Consider the following 25,540-nt stretch of genomic DNA (forward strand, 5'->3'; position numbering starts at 1 on the left):
GGCAAACGGATGAAGGTGTTGCCATTTGGAGACAAGTCGGCTAGCTTGAGGGACAAAGTGATAGGAGAGCCTGCTGCTGTGAAATTACTGTCAAGGGTGGAGCAACTAAGATTGTTAAGCAAGGCTGAGAAAGCTGGCCTTCTCTCTGCTGCTGAAAAGGCAGTGTTTTCATTGTCATCCATTGAAAAGCTGGGTCTTCTTTCAAAGGTAGAGGAATTGATTGTAGAGCTGACCAACAGCGGTCTCTCCAGCCACAACATTGCACGAGACGAAAAGTTGGAGCCATTCTGTAACCTCTGAAAGCCGTTGATAAAGGCAGGATAATCGACGACTGAATTGATGCTGACCACACCGAATGCAGAAGATGATATATGTTTTACTATATTAAACCTTATCATTAAAGGTTTTGAAGTTTCCCTTATTAAAGCCCTGTTCACACCTTGTTTTATCCATTTTAAGAAAAGATTCATACTAGTCCTTTCTTGAGAACCTTGTTCACACACACCTCTAGTTGCATTCAAACCTTCACTGAAATTCAATATCAATTTTTGAAATTGTAATCGGGATTAAACACTGCCCGAGTAGACTCGCGGTAAGACATTCCCGCATCAAAAATGATTTGCTTGCACTATGCATATATCATGCTAGATCTTATCAACGTATCTATGAAGCACAAAGTTCGTGTCAAGAAGATTAAAAGAGAAGTACCACATGCCAACAAAAAGGATGTCAACAAATATAAAGAGCATGAAGAAAAAAAAAAAGCCAAGAAAACCTTGAAGATCAACGTCACCAAGAAGAACAAGGATATCTCCAAAGTTTGCCAAGGAAGCAAGAAGAAGATAAAGAATTTTTTGCTGCTGCTGCTGACAAGATAACAAAGACTCTCCCTTAGTGGATCAGGGTTCCCTTAGTGGATCTTTATTTCACATAGTGAATGTTGTAAAAACCCTACCAAAGATGTAAAGTTTCAAGCCTTAACTTGACTAGGCTGCCAAAGAGTCTCCTGGTCCATGTTTTCATGCAGGGGGGGCAAGAGCCAGCAAGGGTAGAGACTCATCATTTGAGGGGGGGTGTTGAGAAATCAAATGATGTATGCCTAGAAGAGGCTTTGTATAAGAGAGATGACAAAAGCTGTATGCTCCAGAAGAGATGTCCAAAATCCCATAAGCATAGAGAGGAAGAGTGGTACTATCCAAAAAGGCTATATAAGCATGTACTTGACACTCATTTCAATGCAATGACACTATCAGTTTGAGTCACTCAAAACTGTCTTTATGAGTCCAAGCTAATCTATCTTGGAACCTAATTCATTTGAGTTACAATCTCTCACTCTGATAATGTATCGTGTGTTTGACTTGCGTCCACCATAGCCAACTAGCTCTAGATCCGTGTTTCTCAACACTTTCCACCATTGAGGGGTGCTCCACTCCCATCTTTCCACATATGGTCTTGGCATCTTCTAGAGGGTGGTCTCCCTCTTTCCTTCTAACCACTCGGACATGCAAGGCTCTAATTTTCCTTCCCTTCTTCTCTTCAAGTGCTGCCATCACAAGCTTTTGCTTCTTTGTTGGCATCTTCTTTGCCACCTTGATCCATTTGGAGTTTTTAGCCACCTTTGCTTGTGCTTGTTTCATTATGGTTGCCCATGTATTAATCTCCTTCGTCATGTGTGTCTTCAGCTCATCTATTTCAGTTTGCACATTGTTGGGCATTGCTAGTGATTTCCCCCTCCTCCCTCTTAATGAGGTCCAGCTGGTTCCGATATTTGGTGATCTCATGTTCGAGGTCTTCAACCACCCTATTTCTCTCTTGGAGAGACGCCTCGATGTCGGTCATCCAAGAGGCGAAATGTGCTGCAATCTTCTCGTATAATTGGCTCTTGCATTCTTGCACCTTCTTAGCCATCTCCTCCTTGATTTGTTGTAGGGCTTCCTCACACATTGCTGTCATCATCTCTTTGATATTTCCCATATCTTGATCTTGCATTTTGCACACGTCTCGAAGCGCCTCTAGGTCCTTCTTCATGTGGGAGTTCATCACCTTGTCGATGCTGCTCCAAATAGTCGAGTATTTCTCACTCTTTTCCCCTCTTGTGCAGCTGTTGGATGTTGGGATACCCAGCTTTACTTGGGGGACCCCACCATATCTTGGAGGCTTTTGTTCAGCTCCAAGGTTGTCACTAGAATTCCATGGTGTTTGGACAACTAGTGATGCTGAGCAGGTGGGGAAGAAGGTAAGGTAGGTATGCGATGAAAACCTTTAAGTCAATGGGTGGCATGTCGCTTGTCACACGGCGGGTCAGGTGGGGCGAAAAGGTTGGGCAAAAAAGCAAATCAAGTGGGGTTAAACGCGTGGCAGACTAAAGGATAGGGATGATTGAGGCAGAGGCAAATGAGGTGGGGCAGAGAGAGAGAGAGAGAGAGAGAGAGAGAGAGAGAGAGAGAGAGAGCCAAATCCCTTGAGCAACAAAAAGAGAGAGTAAGACTGTGTAAAACTTGCAGACAGAGCAATAGTATGTCACTGCATAGGGGTAGAGATGGAGCCCTCTTGTGGCATAGATATGGAGTTTTTGGATCAACACTTGGACAGGATGGAAAGTAAAGATGTATCGGATTTTGATGAGGAGTCTCGAGCTAAGGACAACCTTGAAGAGGCTAAAGGCGATGAAGCGGGTAAACGCCGCAAGATAGTGGTGGATCCTATGGACATGAGAACTTTAGAATCCTCCTAGCAGGGTGGTTGCCTTCCTTTGCAAGGGTAGGGGGATATGTACCAAGGTATGCTAGCTCAAGCTAATAGCTTGATGAGTGAGTATGTTCACATGAATGTGGGTAAGGCGTTTGCCTTGTCAGACTGGGAGAATGTGGTGGGAGTTTTGGGTAGAGAGATTGTGGTATAGCAAATTGCAGCCTTCCATGAGTGGGCTGCCATCTCCTACTTCATTGGTTGCATTCCCTTGATTACTCATATCAGGGGAATGGACAAGTATGGACTCCTTTAGTGGAGGTTATTTATGATTGGCCTAAAGGGTTCTTTGAGGTTCTTCCTTTGTTTTTGGATGGACAATCAGTTCATGTTGTTCGGTGGCAGCCCTTGGAAGAATTTTAGGATGTACTTAGATAGGCATGTCCTATTTGGGTGGAAGTGGTCGACTTCACTTCGTATCTCTGGAGGCTTCTTCCGTTGGTCTTGCGCTCTCTTGGGCAGGTCTTAGTGGAACCTGCTTGGCCTCTTGTAGCCGAAATCGTGCTTGTTCATTGTGGGATACTAGTAAAGTTCACCCAACTAAAATACATTTTCAAGCCCGTGGGTTGCATTCCTTGTTTTATGAGCTGAGATGGGTGACATTTGCAGGGCACTGCTTTAGATATGGACAGTTGGGACTCTTTACGTCTGAATGTAATCAGGATCATGTGGGATCATATCATCGTATGAATTTAGACGAGGAGACACGTATGCAGGTGCAGGCTCCTCGAGCTCTGTCTCAGGAGAAAAATATATCTCCTCTTCTAGCTGTTGAGGAATCAGGACTTCAGGGTTTGTGCGATATCAGGCCAATAGAGGAGTCCTAACCCTCCTATCGTGATCAAGCTTCTAAGGAAGCCCCTTGTGTAATAGGGGTGAAGCATAATGCTTGCTAGGACGCTCGTCCAGCTCCTATGCATGCCCCGTTGCAGAATGTTACTCAAACATTTCAAAGAAGGGGAAAGAGATTTTATTACAAGCCGCTTGCATTTGGAGCAAGAGGGAAGAGCTCTCCAGATCATGCCTTGTGGTTTGATTCTCGGGGAAGGTTGCCTCCACCAAGGAAAGCTCTTTGTGCTCAGCAAAACAGAAGTCTCCTCCCCATGCATTGATCACTGGTTTGCAAAGAGCTGACCTTATAATGTTATTTGCAGTGAAATGGAACGATTCAAGGTTGGTAAAATTGCAGATAACAAAGGGAAAGCACTGCAGCAATAGTTTTCCCTTCTCTATTCTATCATGAGGATAGCATTATGGAACTTTAAAGGCATCTTGTCTAGAAGCAAAATGTATAGACTATGGAGGACTATTTTTGCTAGCAAGTGGGATATATTATGTGTAGTGGAACACAAGAAACATTCTTTGGCTGGTTCCACTTATGTACATAAGGATTTCATAGTATTTTTCAATGGTTGGGCACCTGATAGATTTGGGTCTTGTACGTTGGTTGCTCTTCCCTGCAACCTTCTTGGATTCACCAGGATGCTCAAGGCAGGTTTATGATTGTGGAGATAATGTATGAGGGGGTGGCTCTTTGGCTGGTAGGGGTGTATGCTCCCAATATAGTTTGGGATCAGCAGCAGCTTTGGATGGACTTGCAGTGTCTCAATTTGTGCCGCCAAGGGTTTGTAATGGGGGATCTCAATACTTGTGAGTTTGTGGAACAAGGAACTTCCCTTTATTCTATGATGGATAGTCTCGAATGGCAAACATGGGATTGCTTTGACAGCCTCTTCATTAGGATAGGACATGTGGTCTTGGCTCCATCCTTCAAAGCTAGGTTTTACCTTTCATTCTCTTCAACATATTGGAACTTGGGCTAGATTGGATAGGATGTATATTTGTCAGTGTTGGAAATGATTCATCACCTGGTGGATGCCTTCAAGGCCCAACTAGGGTGCATGCCCTTGAGATTCAATCAGTCCTTCCTTTTGCATGATCAGTTCTCAGAATACATGCCGCAATTGATAGCTACCTCTGGTCGACATGCTCTATTTGAGGAGTTAGGTGCATGGGAAATCTTTCAAAATAATGCACAAAATCTGTCTAGAGTTTATGGTATTGAACAAGTAGTGGCATTTAATGCTGAATAACAGCATTTGCAATCTCTATTGGAACATTGTGTCACCTTGCAATAAGCTGGGGACTTCTTTGAGGAGCTGTCCACTTACTCCGAATGGTTGAAATGCATAGTGTAGGTTCTCCATGATGAACAATATGCAAAACACAAATTGTTAACTCATCAATTTTATGCTAGGCTTCTCCAAAAATATGCGTGTGAGAATATAGTATGCTTGTTGGATGCACAAAATGAGGTGGCCATTAAGTCTCGTTCTATCATACAAATGTGCCACCAGTATTATCAATCTTTGTTGGCTCTTCAAGAAATTCATACTGATGTGCTTCATGCTGCTTGCAATTATGTTCTAGGCATGGTAGGTGATGAGGCGAAAACGTGAATGGGCAGATTTTATGGAGGCTGATAGTACGGAGAAGGTTGAGGAGCTGTTGTCTCATTTGCGTCACAGGAAAATCCCGGGTTGGGATGGCTTGCCTAATGAATTATTCTTGACATACGTGGATCAGTGTAAGCACCCATTGGCCTATCTTTGTCAACAAGTTTTCTGGTCAGGTTGCATGCCCTCAGATTGGAAGATCGTAGTGCTTTGCTTGTTATCGAAGATTCCCTCGCCTCAAACTTTGAAGCAATGGGGGATTCATCTCTATTATCGAATCCTTATATAAACTCTTCTCCAAGATCATTGCGAATAGACTACAAATAGATTTTCGATAGCTACTTCACCCGTGTTAGTATGGTTTCATCAAGGGATGCAACATCATGCACAAAATTCTCAATGTACACTTGGGAATTGATTACGCAAAAGCCTTTGACGACCCACAAGTTGTAGTGATCCAACTGGATATTGAGAAGACATTTGATCATGTCAATTGGTTGTTTCTATGATACTTAATGTCTGTTATGGGTTTTGGGTCTCAAATGGTATCTCTTATTGATATGATCAGCACTGATGTAGTGGTATGTATCTTGCTTAATGGGGGAGTGACTGAGTAGATTGCTCTTACTTGCTCACTTCGCTAGGGATGTCCTCTTAGTCCCTGACTGTTTTCTTTAGTGACACACAACTGATGCTCTCTCTCCTGGAGAAGTTGGCTAACTTGGAAAGGGCCATGTAGACTTGGAGGCTTTTTGGTCTTGCTTCGAGATTATATATCAATGCATAGAAATCTACTTTGATTTAGTTGTACTAGAGAGGAACTTGAATAACTTGGGGTGGCAAGGGGTGTGGTTCTTCAAGATGAGATTACTCGCCACGTGGGTTATTCCATAGGGGTGGATGTGGATCCTCAAGCCTTGCCTCAACTGGATGTCTTCTTGCATACATTATAAGTTTATGTATTGGAAATCTCAAGATTGGCCTTTGCATGTGTGATTGAAAGTGGCTCAAACAATCACGATCAACACGATTTTGTATTTTTTGCCACTGCTTCCATGGACAGAAGCCATTGCATGAGCTACTGCAGCCTATCCGCTTCATACTCTAGAAAAAACAAGGAAATTGTATCGACCAAGTGTGGGTATCCTAGCAACACGTGACTGCACCAAAATGGTTGGTTGGTGCTGCCTTGTTGGATGTGAAAATCCACATTATAGTTTTGAGGTTTGCTCTTTTACAAGCTTTGTGTATTCAGCATCACCCTTGGAATGATATTGCTAGGTTTTTAATGGAGGATGTGGGCATTTCGCATGGGCACACTACTTTCCAAGCCTCGTGGTGGAATATCTTGAACTCCACCCAACCGTTTAAAACTTCTAAGACTTCTTCTTACCCACTTGATTGGATTGTAGTAGGACTCTCTTTGCCTTATTGTATGGCACCCTCTAGATTCCAAAAAGGAAGAGAATTCTTTGCAAATAGAGGTGCTGGCTACTTCTAGGCTGCTTGACTGGCTTGAGGAGCAATTGCAAAGGGCTAAATTTAATAGGATGGCAAGATTGGGCCTAAAGACAATCTAGGATGTTGCGAGGGTTTATTCTTTGCACTGCATTGAGTAGTGCTTCCAAATTTTGAGAGGTTATCAGTTGCTTTGGTTGACCTTGGAGGACCACCTTCGGAGACATTCTCCCTTGCCTACTCCTTTACCCCTATCAACATGGTTGGATTCGGCTTTTGTGCAACCCCAAGATTTTCTAAAGCAATCAGGTAATCAAATTTACCACAAAATGGAGGATAAGAGATGGATTATTGAAAATGCTAATAAAGTTTGGCATGTTCATGAAAATGTGGCTACGTGGAGGGATCGCCTACTTTAGTTATGGAAGTCAAAGCTTCCCTATCAAGGGAAAGCCTTTATTTGAAGGCTTCTCCTCATGGAGGTCTCCCCATAGGAAATATCTTGTGGGCCCGAAAGATATCTTGGGGCAAATGTTTCTTTTGTACTAGTGATGAGAGGTCAAAGAATGCATTTCCAGAGTGTGGACCTCGCTAAGAGGTCGAAGAATGGTGGCCCGTTCTTGGGTTCTTGGCAAGATGCGTTCCTCGGCCAAATTGTAGTCTCATTATCCTTGCCTCTTTCACTTCATGCAATGGACTGCTCTTTGGCACATTTGGCAGACTAGAAATGCCTTTATATTTGATTTAGCCTTAGGTATCTGTGGCCATGTGGGATGAGTGCAAGGCTTGCTATTATACCAAATTTCTTCTATGATTTCAGTTGACCTCATTATTGGAGAGGTGACTGCTCCATGCATGGACATTGTTCACTCCATCCCTATTGTACCATCTTCATGATTCCCCTCCTTTGTTCCTGTGGATTGTTGCTTGATAGCTTTTTAGAGAGTTTTTGTTCATGCATTGTGCTACTACTTGTGCCAAACCTTTGGTAGCCATCTGCTAATAGATTTGGGAGATTGGAATTATGCTTGCCTCATGGAAGGTGGGGATCATCAAGCTGATTCTGAAAGTACCTTCGCCCTCAATGCTGGAACAATGACGGCCAATTTCTTTGATGGGATCTATGTACCAAAATTTCACTAAATTCATGGCTGATCGTGGTGTGGAACTTCCCTACCCTTGTGCACCTAATCAGCATGGATTTATAAAGGACTGGAATATCTTGCATAATGTATTGAATGTTCAACTGGCCATTGACTATGCAAAGCACTCCAAGCAAAAAGTCATGTTGATTCAATTGGATCTCGAAAAGACATATGATTACTTGGATTGGTCTTTTTTGGCAGAGCTCATGCATGTTATGGGTTTTGGTCCACTCATGTCTTGTTTGATACACATAGTCAACATAGATGCCACTTTGTGGGTCATGCTAAATGGTGGGGTCAGTGAGCCATTCACTCTTATGCGATTAGTTTGACATGGTTTCCCTTTGAGCCCCTTGTTCTTTGCCTTGGCGATCCATCCGGTTCTTTCTATGCTTTTTCACTTAGTGACCACAGGACAACTGATTGGTCTCTCTCTTCCCTTTGGTTAACATTTTGTGGGTCAATTGCTAGCAGATTACACGTTCATGATTCTCAAAGCGGAACGAGAGAACCTGCACAAGGCATTGGATGTATGAAAACTTTTTAGCCAAGCCTCTGGTCTTTCTATTAATGCAGCTAAATCCTCCCTCATCACTTGTACTGAACCGGATCTGTAGTCTTTGCAATGGCAAGGGACGGAAATCCCGTGTGGGAATGTAATCCGGCACTTGGGTGACCCCTTGGGCATTGATATTCTGCCCAAGTGGTTGCAACAGGTTTCTTTGAAATTGGAGGCAAAGTTTTTGTATTGGAAATCCTAGGCCTAGCCTTTCCATGTCCACCTTAAAGTGCCATAGTCCATTATGCTTCCTACACTAACAAATTTTTTTCTACTTTTGCCTTGGAATGCCTCCATCTTGAGGGTTCTTATTGGGCACATTCTCTTTATGCTATGGAAAAAGGACACTTTAAATGCAGGTATTTTGTGGATCTCTTGGAGCCATGATTGCATTCCTAAAAGTATGGGTGGTGGGCCTATTTTGGATGCGTAAGCTCACACGATTGCTTTTCGGTGGTCTCTCTTTTGTGCCATGTGCATTGATCGACGTCCCTAGGTCTTTGTTGCCCAGTTCCTTTTGGAAGAGTGGGGCATGGTTCATGGTAACATGACCATTCGTGGTTCGTGGTGGTAGGTTTCTAATGTTGATGTCCCCTTTTACTTATTCTCTTCCTTCATGCTTGCCTAGTTCATATGCTCGTGGAAGTTGGTTCTTCAAAAGGCCTTGGCACCTTGTGGAGGATCGTTTGTCCACTAGCTCTTTTTAGATGGAATTGTTGGCAATATCCAAGCCGATTTTATGGGATGGAAAGTAGAAGGCATGCCCTAAATTTAATTGCATGGCAGGACTAGGGTTATCTTTGGTTTTTGATGCTACTTTGGTGACTTAGCAAGGATTGATGCCTTTCGGCACCACCTAGAGGCTTTTTTGCATCCCTTGAGGTTATAGGGACTTGTGGGACCACCTTTCGATGACACTGTAGCCTAGAGAGCCCTTCCTTGCCCTCATTCTTGATCGACCTTGGCAGGATTGGGACCTTGCATGCAAACTCCAGTTGGAAAAGGCTTGAGCTAATCAAGAATAACATCTTATGATTAAGGACCACCATTGGCTAGTCACTAAGGCCAATACTCTCTAGGGCGTGCACAAATCTTGGCATTGGTGGAAAATGACTATCATAAAGGGTTGGCTCAATAAGGCATTGTACAGAAGTAAAGTCTTCCTTTGGCGTGTCATGGTTTGTGGGCTGCCTCTTGCCATGACACTTGCAAAATGCCACATCTCAAATGGTGCTTGTTTTTTCTACCTCACCACTTTGGAAACTTCTTGCCAGTATTTTCTTTTGTGCCCTTTGGCATGGAAAATCTAGTCCTTGTTATTTGCTTTGGTGGAATGTGGTTGGCACATCACTGCACCACTTTGATTGGTTCTTTGCTTGGCCCAAATACCCTTCTCTAGTACAGCCACATATGAAGATTTTGTTGTTTCTAGGGCTGCTCGCACAATCGGACAACTCAGAATGCTTTTCTTTTTGGTTCTGCATATGGGGTGCAAACTCACCTTGCCAAGTTGAAAGGTCCTCTACATTAGCAGCTTGACCTTATTTAGGACACTGATCTTTCCAGGGAGGACTTGGTCCCTCGGCGTACAACAATCTTTGTTCCTTCTTTGCTGCGACTTCGGTATGTTTTAAGTAACTAACCTTCTGTAAAGCAGGTTTATGCATGATTGCCTAGAGCCATCCTACATCTTGTACTTTTGTCAGAATTAGTATAATTACCTATTACTACGAGAGAGAGAGAGAGAGAGAGAGAGACAGAGAGAGAGAGAGAGAGAGAGAGGCAATTGCCTCTGGGTCGTTGCCATGATTGGTGTAACCTTTTCAGTAAATTACTACGCGGCTTTCCCACACGTTGGCCTAGGGCCCTCGTGTATCTTGTAATCAGAAAAAAGAGAGAGAGAGAGAGAAAGAGAAAACCTCTTCACATGATGGCTTTGTGTCATCATGTATCTTGTAATCCAGTAATCTTGTATTTTTTTTTCGTAATTAACACAATTACCTTTTACGAAAAAAAAAAAAAAGAGAGAGAGAGGCAAGAGAGAGAAGAGAATCGCTGTTTCCCCTACCGCACGTTCTTTTGCTGTCGGTGCCTGCACCCTCCCGTTTCGCCTTCAAGGTGGATTGATCTGATGGAGCGATGGTGACCTGTCACAACTGGCCTTCTGCACCGACTTGAAGGGACCCTGGCCTGTTCCACCTGCGCGCAGCCTGCATTTGGCCTGAGGTCTCGCTCACCATACCTGCACGCCTGGCTGTAAAGCAGTCTTGTGCCGCTTCAGGACTGCCTGATTCTACCTGTGTGGACTGCAGACCTGCATCAGAGAGAGAAAGAGCAAGAAAGTGACAGAGAATCGTTGCACAGGGTTTCTGCCACAAGCGCAGTCTACAGCACAGGGCAGACCATCAAAGGGAATAGGCTTGAACTGCTGCTGCTGTTTGTTCTGCACCAGGCCTGCAGTGACGTGGTACCGCAGAGGTGCAGTCCTGCAGAGACTCAGCGTGGACGCCCTGACCAGCGTATCGCAGATTTGCCAGGTTCAATCAGGTGTGGTTGCAGAATACATCCCTGGACAGCGCCTCTGTACATAAGAGAGAGAGAGAGAGAGAGAGAGAGAGAGAGAGAGAGAGAGAGGTATTCGCTTCATGCTCTGGAAGGACTCATTGAATGCAGGTATTTCCTGGATCTCGTGGTCGCATGCGTGCACCCCCAAAAGCATGGGTGGCGGAGCTATTTTAGATGCCCAAACTCACATGCAGGCACTCCGTTGGTCCCTTTTCTGCGCCATGTGCTTGGATGATCATCATCCGTGGGTCGCTATCGCCCGTTCTTTCCTTGAGGGTCATGGGCTTCGGCATGGCAATACCCGACTCCGGAGTTCTTGGTGGCACGTTCTTAATGCGGATTCGCGGTTTTCCAGTTCTTCTTCATCGCTGCTTACTCATTTGGTGTGTTCCTGGAAACACGTCCTTCGAAAGGCTCAGTGGCACCCAACGGAGGATTGCCTGGCTACTAACTCGTTTCAATTGGAATTACTGGCAGTCTCGCGTCTACTTTCGTGGGAAGGTAAACATGAGCTTAGACCACAATTCAACCGGATGGCACGGTTGGGCTTGTCTTCAGTTGCGGATGCCACCCTTGCCAGTCGCAATGTGCTTATCTTGTTTCGTACTGCTAGGAGGATTTTCCGGATCCCTTGTGGATATAGGCCTTTATGGGAACAGCTCGTGACGGTGCTCCAGAGCAGACAACCCTTTCCTGCTCTTGCTTTGGATCATCCCTGGCAGGATTGGGACCTACAAGGCCGGCTGCCTTTGAGCAAAGCTTCTGCTAATCAAGTGTATCATCTCCTGATTAAAGATAATCAATGGCTAGTTACTAAAGTGAATGCTTTATGGGGATTGCGTAAATCCCGCTCGTGGTGGAGGGTCACTGTGATGGAGGGCTGGGTCAACAAGACACCCTTTAAATACAAAGTCTTTCTTTGGAGAGTGATAATTGGGGGTCTTCCGCTTGCTTCGGCTCTTTCCAAGCGACGAATCTCCAATGGTACTTGTTTCTTTTGCACCACTACTATGGAATCCGCCCGCCACTGATTTATTTCTTGCCCCGTCGCTAAGAAGGTCTGGTTATTTTTGTTGGCCGTTTGGCGAGGGGTGGTTGGTATCACACTGCGCCCCTTTGATTGGGTTTTGGGCCAGCCCAAATACCCTTCTCCCGCACAGCCACATATGAAGCTCATGTATCACTTTCTTCGATACTGGGGCTGTTGGCATAACTGGACCATTCGGAATGCTTTTTTGTTTGACTCCGCCCATAATGTTCAGCGACATATTGTGAGGCTTAAGGGCCTCTTGTATTGGCAGTTAGCTCTTCTCCATCGTTCTGATTTGCTCTCTACGGAGGACTTCCGTCCTTGGCATATGGCAATTTCCTCCGCATCCTTGCCATGAAATTGTAACTTGTAGTACTTAGCATCTCTTCGCATGATGACTTGCATTGTCGTCATGTATCTTGTAATTAAGTAATCTTGTATTTTTTTCGTAATTAATACAATTACCTTTTACGAAAAAAAAAAGAGAGAGAGAGAGAGGCCTGCGTTCGTTTCTACCTCTCATGTGCTCTTGGCTCTGCATCTGACGTGCACAAGTGGTGATACGACATGGCTGGTCTGGATATGGCTTTTATCGACCAAACGGTGGCAGCCCTTGGTCCGGATTCTGATACAGAGGAACCAGAGGATATGGTTCCTTGCACAGAGGAGATGCCTCCTGGTCCTGACTTCCAGCTTGCGGGCAAACGCACCAAGCATACTTTGGAAGAGACAATGGATCATCAGGAACATTCTTATGCTCAGGTTGCCTCTGATTCTGTGGATTCTCAGGATGTTGACTGGGAGCATTTGCTGGAGTTTGCCAACACTCTGCTTGGCGATTATGTCCAACATAATCATGAAGCTTTTCCTGACTCTGGAATTGAAGATGTTTTGGAAGCCACGGTGGACCCAAAAAAATGTCCTGCGCTCATTTTCTGTGTTTTATGACCGTGCTGTTATACTCTTCTTCACTGGCAGGATCCCAGTGCTTTCCCATATTCACCAGTGGCTGCACAATCTACTACAAGGGAAGAGTGTTGAGATTTTTGTTGGGCCCCGAGGCTTCTATGAGGTGCTGTTGAAATTTGAGAAGCATCGTGCTGATCTCCTGTCTAAATTGCCATTGTTCTTCGATCACCGTTTGGTCCACGTTGTGCCATGGTGCCGAATGGCAGATTTTCAGCGCCTACTTCAACATGAATGCCCGGTGTGGGTTGAAGTGGAAAATTGTCCGGCTGTCTATTGGCCACTGTTAAATGATGCCATGGCCGTTGTGGGCACTGTTCTGGTCCCCCCGAGCCTAAGGGCCATGAATCGTAACCGTTTGTGTATGTTATGGGACACTGCTAGGAAAAGGCTTGCTTGGTTACGTCTTAATTGCTCTGGCATGCATCCTTTACACTTTCGTTTGAAATGGGGCAACTTTGCAGGGCATTGCTTTTCGTGTGGAAAATTGGGGCATTTTATGGCCGAATGCCTAGAGAAGCAACCGACTTTAGATGTTGAGCATGTTGTGCTACCCATGGAAGATATGGTGCTTGATGCTTCGTCGCAGGATGCAACCCAGCCACCTAAAGTTTTGGATAAAGGTAAACAACATGTTTCGGGTTTGGATTCCCTTGGCAATGACTAGGTAGATGTATGTGTCAAAAAAAGGTAAAAGGTTTGATGCTGGCCTGGCAAATATTGGACCTAATGATTCACAGGATTCCATGCGCACTTATATGCGCAGGAAAGAAATGTTGTCTTCAGAGTGTACTGCTCATACTATGGTTTCTTCTGCTCCCTGTAATTAGTCTACTAGGAAAGTATATACGGACGGTCCAAAGGGCCCATCTGCTAAGTTGGCTTTTGATACTAGAGGTAATGTGATTACCCCATGGGATCGTCATTATCCCCGTTCCATCCCCAAGACAGTAGATATTCCGTCTACCTCTAAAGCTGGCCGTCAGAACTCTTTTGCTGTGTTAGCTGATTTTTTGGATGAGGGAGTCCTTGAAATTTTAGCAAAAAAGGTTAAATTGAGGCAAGTTGTGCCTCGTTTCTGATTTTCTTTTTGTTACACATGAAGATAGCCACATGGAATGTGTGAGGCATTTGTTCTCGCTATAAGCAACATGCCATGTGGACTGTATTGCATGAGAATTAGTGGGGTGTCTTGTGTGCTGTTGACTATAAGAGTCACGATGAAGCAGGAAAAGTTGTGGATTGCCATGGGTTTCGCTTGTTCTACGTTGGGACACATGCCATGCATTATTATGGTGTGCTTATGATTGTACATGAGGAATATCAGCATGTTCTTATTAAAAATGATGTACATGGCCGTTTTGTGGTGATTGAAGTTTTATTTGAAGGAGAGATCTTATGGTTGTTGGGCCTCTATGCTCCGAATGACCCTTTATCCCGCCGGGATATTTGGAATACTTTGCAGACCTCCTTGTCACTTGGCAGACGGGGTTTTTTTATGGGGGATTTTAATATGTGTGTTGATTCTTCACAATCCACATCAGAGCATTCGGTGATGGACGCTCTAGAAATTGCACCTTTTAAGCAGTTTCTGGATAGACTTCCTTTGCGTTTCAACTCGTCTTATTTGAAGCATTCAATCTTTCAGGGCTACATGCAGCAATTGATTGATAGATTTTTATTGGACTTTGCCTCTGAGGGCAATGTTTCTTTTGAACGATTGCTCTCTAATGTGCAGTGGGTTGTTCGACAGTATGGGATCCATCATGTCTCTCTTTGTCGGCGGTGTCGACAAGCAGCGGAGGACTTAATGGCTTTGGTTCGTTCTTTGCTAGTGGACACTCTACATGATGTATTTCTGCTATCATCACTGGCAATGCGTTTGGCTGATCTTATTAAAGAGTTTCAGTTGAAATCTTATCAGCAGGTCAAATTGCAAAATTTGACTGAGAATTTGGAAGATAGTGCTTATCAGACTCATAAGTTCTTTCGAGCTCTACATGCATCTCTTGCTCGAGAAAATATGACTAGACTCCAAGATCCAGAAGGTGGAATGGTCATTGATCCTCAGACTATTGTGAATATGTGCAGGAATTAGTTTCTAGACCTTCTTGGTTCTTCTCCTTCACCTTCTGACCAAGTTACTCATGCACGCTCAGTTTTCTATTATCTGGTTCGCAATCACGTTCCACTTGATACACAAACTACTTTGGAGACAGATATTTGTGAGGCGGAGGTTATGGATGTTTTGTTACATCTGCCCAAGGATAAAAGTCCCAGTTGGGATGGTCTCACCAATGAATTCTTTAAGATTTCTGCTACCCAACTGGTGAAACCATTGACGACTATGTTTTAGCAGGTTTGGGAAACGGAGTTCATGCCTTCTTCATGGAAAGAAGATCTTATCAAATTGCTTCCAAAAGTTCCTTCGCTGTCAATGTTGAAGCATTGGAGACCAATTTCTTTGATGGGTTCGATGTATTAAATCTTTTCCAAAGTGATGGCGAATCGGCTCCACAAGTATCTTCCGGCCATTGTGCATCCTCTTCAATATGGTTTCATTAAGGGCCGAAACATTCTGCATAATATCTTAAATGTGCAAATGGCTATTGACTATGCCAGGCACTCTAATCAGGAAGTGGTATTGATTCAATTGGATCTGGAAAAGGCTTTTGATTATTTAGACTGGTCTTTCATTGCAGAACTTATGTCTACTATGGGCTTTGGTACTCGGATGTCCTGCTTGATCTACACCATTAGTGCTACGGCTTCTTCGCGAGTTATGCTAAATGGTGGTGTTACCGAGCCATTTGTCCTTCCACGCTCGGTGAGACAAGGTTGCCCTTTGAGTCCTCTCTTCTTTGCCCTTGCGACTCATCCGGTTCTTTTGATGTTATCTTCTATGGCAGCTTCTACTCAGTTGGCTGGATTGTCTCTTCCTTTTGGACAACACTTCATTAGTCAATCTTTGGCTGATGACAACTTTATGATTTTGCGTGCGGACAAGGACAATCTTCGCAAAGCATTAGATGTTTGGACGCTCTTTGGTCATGCTTCTGGTCTTCATATCAATGCTTTCAAATCAGCCATTTTCAGTTACACGGAGTCCGATTTACAGTCATTGGGCTGGCAGGGACAGGTTGCTCCCCGTGGTTCCATTTTCAGGCATCTTGGGTACCCTTTGGGTGTTGATGTTCGGCCAAAGCAACTACTAGAGTGGATTTCACAAAAATTGGCAGCTAAGTTTCTGTATTGGAAGTCGCATGCTTGGCCCTTCCATGTTCGCCTCAAAGTGTCTTAGACAATTATGTTGCCAATGCTCACATATTTCTTGCCATTGCTGCCTTGGACTACTACTACTTTGAATGCTCTTACTCGGCACATTTGTTTCATGTTATGGAAGAAGGATTCCTTGCATGCAGGCATTTCATGGATTTCTTGGTCGCATACATGTACCCCCAAACGCATGGGTGGTGGGGCTATTTTGGATGCCAAAACTCATATGCTGGCACTTCGTTGGTCTCTTTTTCGTGCCATGTGTGTCGATCATCACCCGTGGGTCGTTATAGCCCGTTATTTTCTTGAGGATCACGGGCTTGTGCATGGTAATACACAGATTCGGAGCTCTTGGTGGCATGTTCTTAATGCAGACTCCCGGTTTTCTAGTCCTTCCTCATCCTTGCTTGTTCCTTTGGTTTGCTCTTGGAAATTGGTTCTCCAAAAGGCACGTTGGCATCCAGTGGAGGACCGCTTACATATTAACTATTTTCAACCAGAATTGTTGGCAGCCTCGCAATTACTTTCTTGGGAAGGCAAACATGAGCTCAGACCAAAATTTAACCGCATGGCACGTTTGGGCTTGACTTCAGTTGCAGATGCCACCCTTGCCAGTCATAATGTCTTGATATCGTTTCGTACAGCCAAGAGGCTTTTCGGAATCCCTCGTGGATACCGTGATTTATGGGAACAGCTTTTGTTAGTGCTCTAGAGTAGGCAACCCTTTCCTGCCCTTGCTTTGGATCGTCCTTGGCAAGACTGGGACCTTGCAGGTCGGTTGAATTTGGAAAAGGTCTCGGCTAACCAGGTGTATCATCTTCTGATTAAAGATCATCAATGGCTGGTTACTAAAGCTAATATTGTATGGGGATTGCGGAAATCTTAGTCATGGTGGAAGGCAACTGTGATGGAGGGCTGGTTGAACAAGACACCTTTCAAATGCAAGGTCTTTCTTTGGAGGGTGATGATTGGTAGTCTTCCTCTTGCTTCAGCCCTTTCCAAGCGTCGAATCTCTAATGGCAATTGTTTCTTTTGCACCACTACTGTGGAATCGGCCCGTCATCGATTTATTTCTTGCCCTCTCACTAAGAATATCTGGTCACTCTTGTCAGTGGTTTGCCGAGCAGTGGTTGGTTTCTTGCTAAGCCCTTTTGATTGGGTTTTTGTATGGCCAAAATAACCCACACCGGCAGAGTCACATATGAAGATCTTGTTTCACTTTCTTAGATACTGGGGATGCTGGCACAATTGGACCACTCGGAATGCCTTTCTTTTTGATTCGGCCTTTAATGTTCCGGGACATGTTGCAAGGCTTAAAGGTCTCTTGCATTGGCAGATAGATCTCATTCGGCACTTCGACTTACTCCCTCGGGAGCACTTACTTCCCTGGCATATGGCAATTTCCTCTGCGTCTTTGCCATGACTTTTGTAACTCTTTTGTTGTTTAGTACTGAGATTTTACACACAATGGCTTAGAGCCATCGTGTATCTTGTAATCATGTAAACTTGTACATTTTTTCATAATTAATATAATTACCTTTTACGAAAAGAGAGAGAGAGAGAGAGAGAGAAAGATCTATTATCGTCTCTAAAAGGCCAGAGTGGCCTATGAGACCATAACCAATACAACTATATTATCATCTCTCACCAGATAAGAAGAGATAAAATTTATGTGTAAGTTTACATGGTATATTGGAATGAGATGTATGGAAATTGAAAAAACTGAAAAAGTTGGAAAAAGACCTAAGTTTAAAAAGATCAAGAGTGTAGGGTATCTCCCCCTCAGTCTATGGAATCCACCAAGACTTTGCAAGCTACCTCCGACTGAGTCATTGTGCCAATTTGCCTCTGTATAGAGCTAGCGTGATGCGAATGTGGCGCATATGGGCATGCCTATGTTGTTGTGTAGGTACTCTAGGGCATTGTGCTCTGCGTAGCGTTGTAGCTCTGTCAACAATGATGTCTCCTGATGTTGTATCTCGGTAACGCCTGTTAGTAGGAGATGTAGTGTCTGGGGTGGTCGCGACTGGGGGTTCAGCTACGCTGAAGTAGTCTGTAACTGCTCTCTAGAGGGGTGGATGATGCTGGGGTCGCCTCCTATCTTGTAACAATAATGCTCTGCGTCGTTGGAGCTCTAGCAAGAAAAGGCCCAAACATCTTTGGTCCTCATAGTCCATCACCCGTCTTAGTGGTCCAAAACCCTCCTTAAAGAGGCAATGATAGCGGCCTCGGATATCATAGTATACAGTACATCTACAAATGTAGTGTCCTCCGTCTTTGGCTCCCATCCACAAAGTTGGCACATTCTCTCATCGGCTGCAATATGGCTCCATCGACCTGTCTCAATCATCAGGTGATGCGATGAGGTGTGGATTTGACCAATAGCAACTCGGAGTCCGTGGGACAGTTGAGCATCCATGTATCTAGGCCTCACTATGAAACCGTCATGAGAAAGCTGCAATGAGTGACTTTGGTATTGTGCCGTTTTCGTGCCTAATGGGAAAGGGGGCTTGGACCAAGTCCTTTCTATCGCCACTTTAGTGATGTCTGCCCGGATCACACTATTCAGCTCTGCACAACTAAGGCTCAAAGTAGGGCAGTCGAGGCTGTAATTAAACGGTGGTAGTCTATCTATACTCATGCCATGCAAATTCAGCCATGTGCTCATGTGTGCATACCAACACTGTCTATCTCCCTCTACTGCAAGATGTCTTGAAAACTCCAGCGCTAGTCTAGGATATCGGTCTTTAGGGAGCTGCCATATCCTTTGAAGGAAAGTAATTGCTTGGAATAATGCCTCAACTACCATGGGTGCAGCGCCTAATTCTGCCCGGATAATCTCCTTTGGTACTGAGGCTTTTGCCCTTATCATACGGGCTATCATCATGACTAGTAGTCTTTCCATGTGTTTCCAGCCATCATAATGTTGCGCTTCCGGTCCATCACAGTCCATAAATGGCATCCCTCTAGTATGATAAAGGCTTGGGCCCCAAATGGCTGCCCATAGAGCAATGTGGGCTTAACTAAAGTGTGAAAAAGCCACAGTTTGGTACGAGGCTCTTGAAACTGTGTGTGCACACACTGCTGCTCTAGAGAGAGAAATTTGTAGGAATCCTATGGTATTGATATGGCCTTTCTAGACCAACACATTGGAAATGGGGACGATAAAGACTTGACGGAATCTGATGGTGATTCTTTAGTTGCAGATTTTGGGCAGTTAATGGAAGGGGATGAGATGGGTAAACGTTACAAGAGGTCGGTCGAAGAACCGGACTTGTGTGCCCTGAATGTGCCTTCACAAAATGTTCACGCTTCATGTTCTCAAACTAATTAGTCTTTTTAGTTTATGCTGGCCACTGCCAATCATCTGATGTCAGAATATGCTCAAGCTAATGAGGGTAAAGTGAATTCTTTACGAGAAGGGGAACATGTGGTCGCAGTTATGGGTGCGGATCTGGTTCTCCAGCAGATTGCTGCCTTCCATGAGAGGGCAGCCATCTTTTACTTTACTAGAAGGACTCCATTGATCACTAGAATCCGTGCTCGGTTGCAATCTATGCTTGCCAATGTGGAGATGAGTCAGGATGATGCTTTAGGGCATGGGCAGGCTCCCCTGGTGGAAGAAATTTATGATGGGCCAAGGGGTTTTCTTGAGGTCCTTTTCTGCTCCCTGGAAGTGCATGCTCATATTATGCAGCATATCCCGTTGTTCATGGATGGTTAGTTAGTTCATATGGTTCCATGGAGGCCTATGGCGGAGTTTTAGGAGGTACTTAGGCAGGCATGTCCAATTTGGGTTGAGGTGGTGGATTTTCCTGCACATCTTTGGCGACTTCTTCCCTTGGTTTTGAGACCTCTTGGTGAGGTGTTGGTGGATCCTTGATTGGCCTCCTGTAATAGGAATAGGGCTTGTATGCTTTGGGATAGAGGGAAACCTCACCCGTCGACCAAAGTAGTTTTGAGGTTCCGGGATTGCAAACTTTGGTTTATGAACTGAAATGGGGCACATTTACCGAACACTGTTTTAGATGTGGACAATTGGGACATTTCCTTTCAGAATATGATAGAAGCCAGGAGGTAATGCAGTGGTCTATGGATCCTGATTTGGATATGCATGACCATATTCTCCAGCAGATGGTTCAGTAGCCTAAAGCTGTTCCTGCGCCGATTGTCTAGCAGGGATAAGTATTTGGAAAAAAGGTTGCTTCTCAAGCGGATATTCAGCTTGCATTGCTTTCGGTGGGTCAGAACTTGGCTCCTCATCACAAATCTTGGGTTACGGTGGTTCGCCGTAATGCTAGACATGAGCCGCGGTCAACTCCTATTCGCCTAGCTTCGTAGACTATCACTCAGACTTTTCAATGCCGAGGTAGGGGGTTTTACATGAAACCTCAATATGTAGTTGGTGTGAATGAAAAAAGGGTTTCTGATGCTGCTCTGCACTTTGATTTGCAAGGGAGGCTGGTGCCTCCTCGGGAAGTTTTCCGTGTCTAGCAACAATAGCTTCCTCCTTGTAGTTTGATTGCTAGTTTACAAAGGGTAGATTTGGTAGATGTGATTCGAAGTGAGATGGAAAGATTTCAGATAGCCAAAGCAGTTGATGTTAAAGGGAAAGGGAAAGTGGGGGTTTAGTAGTTTCCTTTTCTGTGATCCATCATGAGAACTGCTTTATGGAATGTGAAAGGTATTTCTTCGGGTAGTAAGCAATATCGGTTGTGGAAAGTGGTGTTAGCCAGCAATTGGGATGTTTTCTGTCTTGTGGAGCATAGACAGCATGCTTTGGTAGGATCATCTTATGTATATAAGGATTATTCTATTTTTTTTTAGTAGTCGTGTTCCACATAAATTTGGAGTAATGTTGGCCGTTAGAACTTCAATGCAACCATCTTTGATTTCTAAGGACCATTGAGGCAGATTTATGATTTTGGAAATCCTATATGAGGGAGAGGTTATATGGATAGTAGGTGTGTATGCTCCCTCTACTACTCGTGAACGTCGTCAGCTTTGGGATGACTTGCATTGCCTTTCCATGGCTCGTCCAGGCTTTGTAATGGGGGATTTTAATGTCTGTATATCTTTGGATCAGACGACTTCGTAGTACTCTGTTATGGATGGTCTTGAGCGACAGGCTTGGGATGCTCTAGCAACTGTGTCTTTGAAACAGGACATGTGGTCTTGGATGCATCCCTCTTAGTGAGGATATACTTATCCTTCTCTTCAACATCCAAACACATGGGCCAAACTGGATAGGATCTATATTTGTCAAAGTGATTCTTTTCTCCCTGCAGTCATTGATATGTGGATAGAGCGATAGCATGTTTTGTCTGATCACTATCCTTTGATCTTGGAAATGACACACCATCTTGTTCATGCTTATAAGGCTCTCTTGGCTCGTTTGCCTCTTTGTTTCAATCAATCCTTTACCTACAAAATCAGTTTCTGGAATGTATTCAGTAGATAATTGATTCCTTTTAGTCAAGGGTCCTATCAGAGGGGATGGAGGCATGGATTGTTTTTAGAGATAATGTGTGTATGTTATCCCGACAGTTTGGGATTTAGCATGCTTTCCTTTTACGCACTGAATTGCTGCATGCGCAATCTTTGATGGCCCATTCGTTATCTCTGTGTCAGTCAGGGGACACCACAGATGATTTGGTTACATGCATTCAATTGTTGAAAGGCCGAGTTCAATCTTTACAAGAAGAGGAATATGCTAAATACAAATTGCTGTCCAGAGCGGAAGCTTTGAACGACAATAATTGTCATTCTCATCAATTCTTTGCCCGATTACATCAGAAATATGCCCAGGAAAATATTGTGCGTTTAAAGAATGAGCAAGGTGACATGGTGATAGATTTTGCATCCATCATTCAATGTGTGTAGATTTTTATAAATCCTTGTTGGGCCCTCAAGAGATTCTTTCGGATGATGTACACTCAGCTCACAGATACATTTGTGATCTGGTTAGTAATCAGGTTCAGCTAGAATGGGTAGCCTTAATGGAGGCTAATATTTCGGAGGATGAAGTGGAAGAGGTGCTGTCCCATTTGCCTAAAAGGAAAAGCCCTGGTTGGAATGGGCTTCCTAATGAGTCGTTTTCAGCCAATGTTGAGCAGCTTAAGGATCCGTTGACTCAATATGTCAGTAGGTTTGGAATTCCGGTGTCATGCCGTCAGACTTGAAGATTGCAGTCATTTGGTTATTGCCTAAGGTGCTCTGTCCTCTTTGAAACAATGGCGACCCATTTCTGTTATGGGCTCTTTATACAAATTCTTTTCTAAAATCATTGCCAACAGATTGCAGAAAGTATTGCCGCATTTGGTTCATCCATGTCAATATGGTTTCATTAAGGGTTGGAATATAATGCACAACATTCTGAATGTTCAACTGGGGATTGACTTTGCAAAAGCTTCAGGCCTGCAGGTGGTCATGCTTTAGCTTGATATTGAAAATGCATTTGATCATGTAAGCAGGTCTTTTTTGAGGCAGCTAATGTCCACCATGGGTTTTGGGCCATGTATGGTTTCTCTTGTGGATACTATTGGTCAGGGGGTAGTGGCTCGTATTGCACTTAATGGAGGGATCACTGATGAAATTGCCTTGTCTCGGTCTCTTTGGCAAGGTTGCGCTCTTAGCCCTTTGTTGTTTGCATTAGTAACTCACCCGATGCTTTCTTTGTTGGATTAGTTGGCCAATCAAAGTGAGATTGTTGGTTTGTCTCTTCCCAGTGGGGCCCAACTTGCTGGTCAATCTTTGGCATATGATTCCTATTTGTTTGTTAAGGCTGATCACGCCAATGTCAATCGGGCAATAGTAGGGTGGAAACTTTTTGCTATGGCGTTAGGACTTCATATTAATGCTCAAAAATCCACACTGCTCTCTTGTACAAAAAATGATTTGTAGGATTTGGGCTAGAATGGTATTGTGATTCCTAAGGGAAATATAACCAGACATTTAGGTTATCCTATCGGTGTAGAGGTTGCTCCTCGGGCCTTGTTGGATTGGATGGCATCCCGTATCCATGGTCAATTTATGTACTAGAAGTCTCGAGGCTGGCCTCTCCATGTGAGACTTAAAGTTGCTCAATGCATTATGATCAGCATGATTTCGTTTTTCTTGCCATTGCTTCCTCGGACCAAGAAATCCCTATTGGAATTGGTTCAGCCTATCCGATTCATGCTATGGAAAAAGAAAGGAAATCGTCAAGGCCAAGTGTGGATTTCATGGCAGCATGTGACTACTCCTAAAAGGATGGGGGGAGCAACTCTTTTGGATGTTAATTTTCATATGGCTGCTTTGAGGTTAGCTTTTCTGCAGGCACTTTGTTTAGAGTCATCCGTGGACAGATATAGCAAAATTTTTCATAGAAAGGATTGGCATTTCTCATGGTAGTACGGTTATTTAGGCTTCTTGGCGGCATGTGCTTAACTCCGCAAGATCTATTAAGGTCCCCTAGTCTCTTCTCCTTTCCCATATGATCACCTCTTGGCAGGCGATGTTACATTGTACAGTTTGGCACCCCCCGGATTTTTGAAAGGAGGAGAATTCCCTCCTAGGTGAAGTACTGGCTTCCTCCAGATTGTTGGATTGGCCTGATAAAGATATGCGGCGTCACAAGTTTAACCGGATGGCTCGTTTGGGGTTACAGACAGTCTTGGATGGTGTCATTCTTGGGTAGGCCCGTCTTTATTCCTTTTGGCGTATTCGTCAGCACTTTCGGGTGCCTAGAGAATATCATAATATTTGAACGGCCATATAGGACAGACTTGGGAGCTACTATCCTTTGCCTGCATTACAGCTTTTGTCTCCATGGCATGATTGGATGTTTGTGATTCCTGATGATTTCGACCGCGAAAAGGTCAGCTAACCAAATATATCATCAGATGGTGGAGGCCAAGAGATGGGTCAGGGATAAGGCTGATAAAGTATGGCATATTTGGGACAGCAAAAAGAAATGGCAGGATAGATTCCTCCAGCTCTGGAAATCTAAGGTTCTGTACTAGGGAAAAGTGTTTATGTGGAGGCTACTTATTGGGGCTCTTCCTACTGGGAATGTGTTGCATGCTTGTAAAATCTTTGTTGGGCGATGTATCTTCTATACCACATGTGATGAGACAAAGCTCCAGCCCCATTGCAAGACAGATTTGGAATTTTGTTTCCCGTGTGTGGCTCTCGTTGACCTAGTAACGGATATCACCTCGTTCGTGGATTATGGGAAAGATGACCTCCATGACCTCTTTGAGTTCTGATTACCCCTGCCTTTTCCATTTCCTTAGATGGACAGCCTTGTGGCATATTTGGCGTACTCGGAATGCCTTCATTTTTGATTCAATATCTGACATTCATGGTCATGTGGCCCGAATCCGGGGTTTAGTGGTGTGGCAAATCTCCTCTATGGTTTATGCTGGTCCGGTTCTTCCTGACATCGCTGCTCCCTGGCTGGATACTGTTTGCTCCACTCCAGCTGTTCTTTCAGTGTGACATTTCTGTGTTCTGTGTAGACTTTCCTTCATGTCTGTTATTTTCAATGCTGAATTGATGGTCTGATGTAAATATTTACTACTTAATTCAATTATCTTCACGAAAGAGAGAGAGAGAGAGAGAGAGAGAGAGAGAGAGAAAGAGAGAGAGATCTTCACGAAAGAAAGAAAGAAAGAAAGAGATCTTCACATGCAAAACAGATTACTGGAATCTTTGGAAAAGGAGGATGTGATTGAAAAGGAGCATGATAACATGGATGGGCAGACAACAAATACGAGTGAAGAGCAGGTACTATATGTAAATTTCATGAGATGTTTGTTGCATCTGCTTTTGTCTTTTGACATATGCACGAAATGAAGAGCTCCCTGAGTGCTTAGCCTGCTTTGAAGCCCTTCCCTTCTTAGAGGTAGCATGCACACTCATCTATGATTGTCTGGATAGCAAAATTATTCTTAAAAACACAGCAAAGACTTTCGCTCACTCATATACCAACTTTCCTTCAGCTTAACTGGAACTGTCTTCTATATTGCGAAGTTTTGCTTGTCCTCAGTGACATGTCTAACGCCATGCTTAGCCATGTTCATGTGATACCCATGGCTAAAGATTTCTTATCAGACTTTGGATTGTGTCTTCTGGTACTATGGATGCAGACCAACTTTACATGCTCTAATGTCACCACATTTTTTAACTTTTCCTTTTGGAAACTGAGCCTAGGTGCACTTGTTTGCATTTCTCTTAACGTAGTCAGAGACCAGAGCAAAAGCTTGTGACTTACTAGGCTTTCGAACTGTATTAAGGAATGATGATGAGCTGCAGACCTTTGCATCCGAAATCAAATTGTCTTGACTGCTCTCCT

At 44.0% G+C, this 25,540-nt stretch overlaps 1 protein-coding gene across 13 annotated transcripts in view; it reads left to right on the plus strand.

Moving 5' to 3' along the window:
• The window catches only part of LOC148037627 (uncharacterized), a 214,651-nt gene that overhangs the window by 133,460 nt on the left and 55,651 nt on the right, over nucleotides 1-25,540 (plus strand). For all 13 annotated transcript variants that reach the window (XR_015690794.1, XR_015690795.1, XM_087677344.1 and 10 more), the window contains one exon: nucleotides 24,885-24,972. Coding sequence is in view for 11 of the 13 variants with exons in the window: in XM_087677344.1 (XP_087533470.1) it covers nucleotides 24,885-24,972 (88 nt within the window). In the remaining 2 variants the exon portion in view is untranslated. The remainder of the gene's footprint in view (nucleotides 1-24,884; nucleotides 24,973-25,540) is intronic.

Source organism: Lygodium microphyllum, chromosome 4, assembly GCF_053477565.2.
Source record: "Lygodium microphyllum isolate KBCC chromosome 4, Lygodium_microphyllum_v1.1.10, whole genome shotgun sequence".
Taxonomy (NCBI): Eukaryota; Viridiplantae; Streptophyta; class Polypodiopsida; order Schizaeales; family Lygodiaceae; genus Lygodium; species Lygodium microphyllum.